The 10,129-nt window shown below is 47.3% G+C and overlaps 1 protein-coding gene across 2 annotated transcripts in view; it reads right to left on the bottom strand.

Moving 5' to 3' along the window:
- Positions 1–1,965: 1,965 nt before the first annotated feature.
- Positions 1,966–10,129, bottom strand: part of GPC3 (glypican 3) — a 145,446-nt gene continuing 137,282 nt past the window's right edge. The window contains exon 8 of one of the 2 annotated variants that reach the window (XM_027741881.2): positions 1,966–3,137. In XM_027741881.2, coding sequence (XP_027597682.2) covers positions 2,962–3,137 — 176 coding nt within the window. In that variant the 3' untranslated portion in view covers positions 1,966–2,961. The remainder of the gene's footprint in view (positions 3,138–10,129) is intronic. The other variant, XM_039387798.1, reaches the window with a different exon arrangement.

Below are 10,129 nucleotides of genomic sequence, written 5' to 3'. Positions count from 1 at the left end.
GGCACCTGCCATCAGCTCAAGCCCCGCACCTCCTTGACTCAGATAAATATATTAACATATCTGTGACATGTATACTCATTAATAATATATAATAATAATTATAAAAATAAAAATTAAAATAATCTCAACTGTGTATTAGCAGTTAAACCTGTGAGCCCTGGGACAAGGTGTGAAGGTCCAGGTACACATGCACAGGGGGAGGCGACAGTGCCCGTCTCCTGATGCAGGGGTCCCATTCCATGGCAACACAGGTCACAGTACACAGAACTGGTGTGGAGAAAAAAGCAGGGAACAATTGTTACTTATTTTTCATGACACGGGAATGAAACACTGCCTGATATTAAACACCAGTTTTAGTCCCCTTGGTGGCCATGGCATCCCTTGCAAACCCCTGGTTAAAACATGCACAAACCTACAGCAGGGGAAAATTCAACAGCTGCTTTTTCAAGTTATAATCTGTTCTTTTATAAACTTGGCAGGTAGTGGGCTCAAAGGCTGGTTTTTGTGATCTCTGATCATAACAACATCTCCAAGAAGCACAGGTTTGCTAAATAGCATGTCTGTGCAATGGGAAACCAGGCTCAGCGTGCCTCAGAGGGGTCTTCTGCTGAGAAGCATCAGCATCATGCTGTGGTGATGTAGAGTGTGAGAACTCATCAGGCTTTGTGAGACACACAGCAAGGCACAGCCTGTGCCAGCTCCCTCAGAGAGAAAATACACTGGACTCGTACCGAAAAGCTGGTGCCATCATCCCATCCTGCTGCTTATCTAAGGAAGTAGCAGCACACAGAATATTTCTGACACAATATTAGAGGAGAGGATGTCCCTGTGCTGGTACCAGCGATACCTGGCAAGGCAGAGGCAGCACATCACCTCTGAATAAACCCAGCGGTCTGCTCCCACCCCCAGCACTCCCAGGGGATGAAAGGAAAAGGATCAGAAGGGAAGAAGCGATGGAATTCAAGTGGCGCTAATAAAATATTCCCTTTGGTGGAGCAGAGGCTCATGGGCTCAGCCAGCTGCGGCACAGAGAGCTGGGGTGATGGGGAGGGCTGGGCCAGAATGAGAGCAAAGCAGCAGGAGGGTGAAGAAATGCCTCTGCCAGCACTGCCAATGGCTGTCCCCTGCGTCACCCTGTGCACTGGGACCCCTTCGAACTGAGGGTTCCCCAGCAAGTGTGATCCCAAGAGATGGAGAGGATTGCAGTTTGGTTTGTGAACATGTAAAATACAAAACCTCATCACACCGTGTGCAGGTAGAAATTCAGCCCTTACAGGAATACTGCGTGTCACCAGCGCTGCCCAAACATCCCCAGCACTTACCCCAATGCAGATGGGACACGAGGATTCTGAAACCCACTAACCAGCAGGTCATGCTGAGACTTAGCCAAGATCTGCTCCTTTCCATCAGGAGTGGTGAATTGGGACTTAACATCTTCAGGCAGAGGAATGGGTGAGCAACCTTTTCTTCCTCTGCCACAATCCCAGAGCACTTCATGCAGTCCCAAGGCTTCAATTCAGGGTCAGCCAGATAAGCCCCACCACTCAGACTGAGCAAAGTTTCCATTCTCCAAAGCATATGACTGCATGGCTCAGATTTATCTACTTTCTCCTAAACACAAAGTTGCTGTAAAAAGAGGTCTGAGGCACACAAATATTCAGAGCATTCGCATGCATGTGAGGGTGTGCGTGCACACGTACATGCACACACTGAAACTTAAGATACTGTGGATATAATCACTCTAGTAAAGGCAGCCTGTTAAACAGAAATATGTAACCATCCTGGCCAGGAACCAAACCAAACCAAACACTCCCTGGCCCCAGCCCCCTTCCATTTAATCAGACCAAGCCAAGTCTTTCCATGGTGGCCCTGAGCCGGGCACAGTTGGCCTTCCCAGGTTGCCCACTCCAGTTACAAGACTGAGTATCATCTCGAACACATGCGAGACGACTTCCACTGCACCACTTATAGAGCAACCAATCTTTATTTTAGAGATAGCTTACGTAAAGTAACATGCAAAGAAACACATGAGTAAGAGTCTCATCTGCCTCAGGCTCTTACAAATCCTTTTCTTTTCCTCCTTCATAGCACAACACGTTGGACGCCCGTTATTCATCCCTGTAAAGCACAGCGTGTACATCCATGCCGTCTGTCCTTTGGCTGGAGCTGTGTTAGCAGATTTCCCGTGGGAAAGGAGGTGCTTCACTTCTGAAGAACAAAACCAGGGCATTGCATGGGCCACAGGGATGCTGGTAGGGACCAGCCACCTGAACTGACGGGCTTCAGGACCCTGCTGGGATGTGAGCAGCAAAGTCACCTGCAACTTGCCACAATGCAAGAGGGTTTTGTGCCCAGGGAAGCATGTCTCCATGATAATCCCAGTGCATGGCAACTTCTCATCCATAGCATCTTTTCTCCTGCTGTGTGTCTGATCTTCTCTCTTCCTTGTCTTCACATGCCCTCAGTATTATGTCCTGGCCAGATTCCTAGGGGTGAGACTCAAATTTGGACTAAGTACAAAAACCACTTGAACTACAGAAAAAATCTGTATTAAGTCACGTAGGATCAGGGGTCTGATATTTGCTGAGAGTATTTCATAAACCGTAGGTGTTCTGTACCCCATGCATGTTCGAACAACTCAAGATGAAATATGGTCTTCACCTTAACAGCAAGAAAGAATTCAGTCTTCAAAAACTGCGAGGAACACAGTTTAATACGAACCCACTCAGAGTAAATAGGATTATCTTTAAAAAGCACTGTTACCTATTTCATAGTTTGCCATGAAGCAACACTTTTTTAGTTTGTTTTTTTGTGTGTGAAGATACCATATTCTCATATAGAAGCGACTCAGGTCATTTGTCCTGTCTTCGGAAATGTGCATATATTTTAGAAGAAGTTCCAAATATCTTCCTCATTAAAAAAAAGGCATGGAGAGACACAGAGAGATGCCTCCAGCACCGCTCACGGCCAGTGGCCCAGCAATAGCAGCGGGACCAGGGCAAGGGCAGCGGCAGGACTGGGGCGGGCGGCTGCACTCCCAGGGTCATTGCTGGGCACTGTGGCACCGTCTTTGTTTTGCTGATTCAGAAGCTGCTTATTTGCAGAGATGTCGTCCATATCCAGGTCATATGCCAGCTCTGAAAGCAGAAGGAGAGGGGTGGTTAGTAACAGGTGGTGTGTGTTAACATTCTGACACATGGCACCTCCAGCCTCCCCCAAAACTGGGGTCCTGGGGGCAGCCCGTGACACAGCTGAGGACAGCTGGGTCCAAGTGCAGTCAAAGACATCATAGCAGGGCTGGATGGGCCAGAAGAGCTTAGCAAACATCTTGTCAGTCCTGCACCCACTGGTCCCAGAGTACCTCCCAGTATCCTATGTTTGGAGAGACCAAAACATCATAACTGTGCCCCTGTAAGAAAACAAAAGAGATAAGGGGATCTAGCTTACTGGAGAGCTACTCCTAAAGAAAACCAGCTGAGCTTTGGAGCAGGTGTTTAGCAATGCAAATCATGTCTGCTCCCCAGGCACCACAAGAATGTGTGCAGGAGTGAGGAAATCCTGGCGAGCACAAACAGTTCCCCAAACCCAGAGTCAGCAGAAGGCTTTGTTCACCAAAACCTCCTGGTTGTAGGACCTGAGGAGCTCTGCATTTCTGCAATCTTACGTAAGAGTGTGTAAAATATGCTCCTTATAGCACTAAGAACACATCCCATTCCAGTTCCACCTCATCAAAGCACTGGAGAGGAAGGAATGTGAATGGATCACGCACTCTGGGCATTCTGGTGTTGCAACATGTGGACTTTGAGATGAAGCACATGTGGGTTCCAACCCAAGAAAATGTCCAGTATGAAAGTTTTGGTAGTCCTGACAGAGGAGTGTGACATTAATGGGGGAAAAGCTTGTGGCAACCCATCACTGGCTGTGAGGGACCTGCTGAGCAGTAAGTCACAGTCACCCTTGTCTTCCTGGGACAGGGAAGAATAAAGTCCAAATAAACAATGTGGAAAGACTAACATCAGCAATTCTCAGGGTCAAGAACAAAAAGGAAAAGTTGTTTTAAGATGCCATTAGCCAGATCCACCTGGGGCGATTGTCCCTGTCAATCAGCTGGACTGAGTGGGTGCACCCATGCTTGACTCAGGGCAATAGGTCCCCTGCTCCCCTGCTTGTGGGAGGGAGCTGTCATCTCCTTCTGGGGTCCAGGTTTCTCACCCAGACGGGAACCACTTAAGCCTTTTCATCTTATCCCCAGACCCTGGCCTTTGGAAGTGGAGGAAACTGTTGGTTTCCATCAGAAGAGACCCTGGCTCAAGCCTTTTACAAGCCTCCTGGATCACCAGCATGTTGACAGGTTTGGATCATCCCACCGCACCCCTGAGAAAGAATCCAAGAGGCTGAATAAACACTCTATCTAAAAAATGCCACATCAATCCAATGAACACCACTGCCAAGGCAAACAGGGAGGATTTCTTAATCAAAAAATACCCAAACATTGCAAAACAAAAGCAGAACAATATTAGCATGACAAGTGAGTCAGCCCAGGCCATAAAAGGGGGTCAGAAATGGCTCAAAGGAAGTAGTTTTCCATGCACACTAAGGGCCAGGTGCGAGCAAAACCCACTTGGTAAAAAGAAAGGTGCCACCTGGAAAGGAATGGGAGGCCATCTCTGCCCATATTAGGCTGCTTTCCAAGCACAGACAGAACAAGTCCGTCTGGCACAAGGGATGCTCAGGCTTCAGGGCAGTTTGGGAGCAGCCTGGCTGCACCACCTTATTTTCCCAAGCTCATTTCTGCAAAATAAGTGAAGAGTTTTGGAATTAATAAAATCCCAGCAGATTATTTCACAGTCTGTTGTTTTACACAAGACTCCTCAGCTGCCACAATGTTGGATCAGGGCAATGACGACCTGCCCTGGTGTGTTTTGGAAAGTATTTCCCCACACTCCAAAGGCTCCTAAAACCTAAAAGATGCTCTGTGGGGTCACAGTACCATCAGGCACCCACATGGCTCCAGGCCAGTGATCATCAGACATCCTAGCAAAACTAAAAAAAGATCCCCAGGAACTGAGTAACTACTCTTGCCTTCCATTTAGAAAAGAAATTTGAAACAAAAGAGTGTTTCAGCAAGGTCCTTAACAGCACAATGCGTTTTGACATCCCCATTTACAGTCTCATTCTGGGATGTAATTTATGAGATGAGAGTTCCTGCAGCAGCTGAATTGTGTTGGAAACGTTCAGCCAGAATGTACCAAAATGAACATTTCAGACATATTCTTCTCTGTGGGAAAATTTCAAATTCTGGGATTTCACCTCAGTTTGAGCAAGGGTAGTTTTTTTAAATCATGGCATTTCACCCAAATGGAGATGATGATTCTCTCACTCATCCGTTTTGACCAAATTAAAGAGAACAGAAACCCTTTTGTCATCAGAGATTAGAGTGCTACTTTCTTTGTCTTGTTTAAATGCTTCAGCAGTTTAGCACCTGGGTGTGCCATTTGTTTTCACTGTTCCTTCCATTGTTTCCTACTCTGGGCTTATTTGTGCCCAACTGTATTTTTAGGCTTGATGGATTTAGCCAAACATCTTTTATTTTGTATTAATAATGGATCTGTAACTCTTGCAAATCCCTTTCACTTAACTTCTAATGACCTTTGGTACATCAGAGTAGAAGAAAGTAAAAAGTATGAGCCTCTAACAGACCTCAGACAGCTGATAACCAGGTCCAGGCAATAATGACACCGAAAATACACATCATGGAATCACAGAATGAGTATAGTCAGAAGGGACCACAGTGGGTCATCTGGTCCAACCTCCCTGCTCAAGTAGGGTCGTCCTAGAGTACATTGGACAGGATTGTGTCCAGACAGTTCTTGAGTATCTCCAGTGAGGGAGACTCCACCTGCTCTCTGGGCACAACCTGTTCCAGTGCAGAGTCACCAGCACAGTAAAGTAGTTCTTCCTTGTATTCAGGTGGAACTTCCTGTGCATCAGTTTCTGCCTGTTGCCTCTGGTCTTATTGCTTATATTATTGATAATAATCATATTTCAAATCCTGGAATCCAAATATTCCTAACTTGGTACTTCTTGAGAGGGCTCCATTACAATCTCCAGCCTTTGCTAGGATCTCCAGTTAGTCCAGGTCACCACCACATCTCTGCACCTCCTCCTCCCACAGCTGCTGGGAGCAAAGGACCCCGGCAGCAGGGATGGGGCTGCAGGATGGCTGGTGGGGTAACAGAAACTAACCTTACATATGTTGTTCTGGTCACTTCCACCCAAAACTCTGCCCTTACACTGCAAAATAACCCAAGAGAAGTTGGTCCTCTGTCTCCCCTCTTGCCCAGCCACCTTCTGCATTAAACATATCCACAGCCCCAGCTCTGATCACCCAATTCAATGGCATCAGTTTCTTAGTTTCTTTGGCCTGCAAAGACTTTTTTGGGGGGGCAGGAAACTAGAAAAATCTGTTTCTGTTTATAATCAGTTGGAGTCCAGGGGGTATTACCAACAATCTGCGCTAATTACAAATTCAATCTTCACTCATTTTGCCCCCTCTTGTCCTCTGGACCGCAGATTAGATAATCCCCTTAAAATAATAGTCAATCATTAGCTCTGCTTTTTTATTCCCCCCTCACGCAAGCCGAGCGTGCTGTGCCGTTTCCCGGAATCCTCACACAGCTGGTGAAAGGTCTCCAGCCGCACACAAGCCGGTCCCTCCGGAAGCATCCTTTGTAACCAAAGCCCCTCTAACACAAAGCTGCTGCGCTGTGCTCCCAGGACTGCAACAGCTTCAATGGTCTCGCAGCGTGGATGACAAAACCTGGCGCCAGCTCTACAACACGCACTTTCCGCATCCACAGAATAAAGCGGCAGCATTTTTCCATGGATTAGGAATAGAATTGGGCATACTGACTCTGCACAAGCTTATTGGGCAGGAATCATTAAAAAGCTCTTCTTGCTGAACCACACCAGCTTTGGAGACAGCTACAAAAGATGGCTTTTTGAGTTGGGATAATAAGTCCCATGGCAGCTGGCACAGAAGAAGCCGGGAGGATGAGTAGCACACAGGCCACTTACAGCAGGCTTTCCTCTGCCAAATTCACTGCTGCCTACCAAAACACTCCTTTTCCCCCCTAAAAGGACAACACAACGCCTTTAGCAAAGCACCACTAGCAAATGCCACTCTGGCAAATGACCTCCAAGAGAACAGTCCCGCAGGCTGGTCTCGGCTGCTGCCCAGAGCCAGGGAATGTCATCTCTCAGGCAGGCATCTGGGCTGCCCACCTGCCAAGCCTGCCCCGGCACATGGTTCCAGTGATGGCCCTAATATAGTAACAGAGCCATGATGGATGGCCATGCATGAAAACCCCCTCGCCGTGTCATCTGATAGCTCTGCCAGCACCCTGTGCAGCCGTGATGGGTGTGAGGGGATCCCATCACAGGAGAAACCATCGTGCCCAACGCAGCATGTTCACCAAACGGGGCTGCTGAGTGGGCCAAAGCACCTGTGGGGACGTGGTGATGGTCCTTGTTTGCAGATGATGGAAACTTGTGGCAGAAAGGGAATGGATTGTGGCCATCTGTTTCCAGTGAGTGCAAAACACATCAAGTAGAAATGTCAGTTTGGCAAGCTCCTGCGTCTGCCAACGTCTGCCTGCATCTTTCCTTCAGGACTGGTTTAGGAAAGCACATGCTACCATTGCAATGAGAATGACACTCTCTAGGGTGCACTGCTTGGTTTAATTTTTTTTAAGCAGCAACCATCTTCATTGTGGGCAACAGTTTGCCAATAGATACATTAGACTTGCTGTCTCCAAAACAGGACTGGACCTCTCAAAGGGAGAGATGTTTGAGTCAAGCCCAAACTGTTGAATCATTACAAGGTGAAGCATAAAACCCTGTGATTCCACAGACCAGGCTGCCTGACCCTGACTCCCAGCTCTTTCTGTCTCTACAGTACCAACTGCTTCACTCTCACAGGTGTTTGCACCTGAAATTCAGAAGAACAGTCCAATTTCATCTCAAACTCTTCCTGTTGGAACACCAAAAGCTCTGCTCACCTCAGCCTCCAGTTATCTGGCTTTCTCATGCAAACAGCTCATACTACAAACACACCTCTGCCTCTACAAAGGCAACACCTGAACCCATCCGTGGGGTTACATGGCACAAACAGCTGCAACTGCACAGATACAGCTGAGATCCCCAACCCTCTGCTTCTCCAAAATACTTTAAACTCTTCCAAACAACTAGCCAAGCATGGTTTCATCTCAACAGGGAGGTTTTGCCCTCTGGCTTATTACCACTAAAATCCTGGAGCACCAACAGGTTTGCCAGTTGTCTTCTTGCACAACGAGCTGCAACAGCCCAACCATAGGTGCGGCCGTGCCGGGGTGTAATTAAAGTGCTGAGCCAGGGCTGGATGTGGTGCTTGTGTTGGCACAGCCACGAGATCACCGAGATGGATGTGCAGCATGTGCATGGTCTTGTGCCTCTGCTTTTCCACCTCCTCCACAACAATTTAGGAGGTGCGGCTCTTGGCAATACAGATTTGGGGAAAAAAAAGAAGAAGAAAAAAAGCTCAACACTATCCTGCTGCAACATGGCTGAGAGAGCTTGGCACGGCTCAGCAGCAAGTGGTAAAACCAACTTCCCAGGCAGAAACCCAAGGGAACTGAGTTTGGGATTGCTGATTTGCAAACCAAGACTTTTCTCCCTCACCTTGCCTCTTTGACAGCTCTTGGCTCCTGGTGTGCCACCGACGGCCCCCAGCCTGCAGCACATGTTCCCCAGTGACCCAGAGACTGCAGGCACCACCACAAAACCAGCACTGATTGGGGGTCAAGTTCCTCTAGGATCAAAGCTCCCTAGGAGGCAGTAACTAAATTGACTTGGGGGGATGAAGAGGTGAGGAAGGTCCATCTCAGTCCCATACCAGGTGTGCAACCAGGTGCTGTTCGGGGTACACCAGGCAATGAGCTCTGCAAGGCAACCAGTATGCACGTCCTGGCTCCCTAACATCCAGTACAACTACAAAAGTCTCTCCACAGACGTCCTCAGGCTTTTGATGGGGTGAAGGGGCAAAACATCCTCAAAAACCCCAATATATCATATGGTACGGGCAGAGGGGCTGGACCATGACCTCAATTCAAGCAATTGCTCCTCCACCCCACCTTGGCCAGAGGCTTGGGGTGCGGAAGGGCTATCATTTATGACCTGGGCCTATGTTTACTTTGAAAACATACTCATTAAATTCCTCTTTGCTCCTTGGTTTGTTCTAGATTTACCCTGAAGAGAATCTGGCGTCTGCAATTGCATTAATCATTTTCCCTTTGGCAGAGTGTGAAAGAGTTTCTGAACTACACTCGCGGAGAGGAGCCACAAAAACGTGTTTAGCAAAATGCGCTCATGTAATCTATTAAAAATTAACAAATCTCATTAGCATTATTAATTGGAAGTGCCAGACTCCTTGTGTTTTGCTGATGAGGCAGCATGCCCTGCTCTCATATCCTTTAAGATCCAGAAGAAGAGCTGCTACCTAAAGGAACCGAGGAGAGAAGCACTGAAAAATACGGAGCTAAACATGTACAGCCAAAAACACTGACAAAGGCAGGAGTCAAGAAAGAAAAAGACAAATAGCTGGAAACAGAAGAGTATGAATGGAAGTGAAGTGATTTATGTGGCAGCAATATAGGATTGGGTCAAGCAATGCTCCTGCAGATCTCCCATGTACATCAGCCCAGACAGATGTGGAGTCATCTTCTTTCTCTTTGTAGACCTTCAAGATCTAAACCACAAAGCGATCCCTTCTGATCACTCCGCTATCACCTGAGACATCTCAGGAACAGTCTTGATTTTGGGAGGTATGGCTTCCAGTGATAGAAGAGCAAAATGAAATGTTTCATATTCTAATATCTGAAAACAATATAATCACATAAAACTAAAATTTTCTCCTTCATCTTTTATCTCTCAGAAGCTCTTTGGATATGACCAGGACAGGTGGTTCTTGCTTGCTACATGCTGGCCTTCAGCTCTCCAAGCTCAGGACACTTAGTGACATTCAGGTGCTGGCTAAATGCAGTTCTAAGGGGAATGTCAATGGTTCCTGCCTTCCAGATGCTAGCCACTAAAA

The sequence above is a fragment of the Pipra filicauda genome, unplaced genomic scaffold, assembly GCF_003945595.2.
Source record: "Pipra filicauda isolate LSUMZ 115617 unplaced genomic scaffold, ASM394559v2 scaffold58_size5111680_pilon, whole genome shotgun sequence".
NCBI lineage: Eukaryota > Metazoa > Chordata > Aves > Passeriformes > Pipridae > Pipra > Pipra filicauda.
Note: the sequence above shows the minus strand (reverse complement) of the source record. Positions and strands in the feature narration are given on the sequence as shown.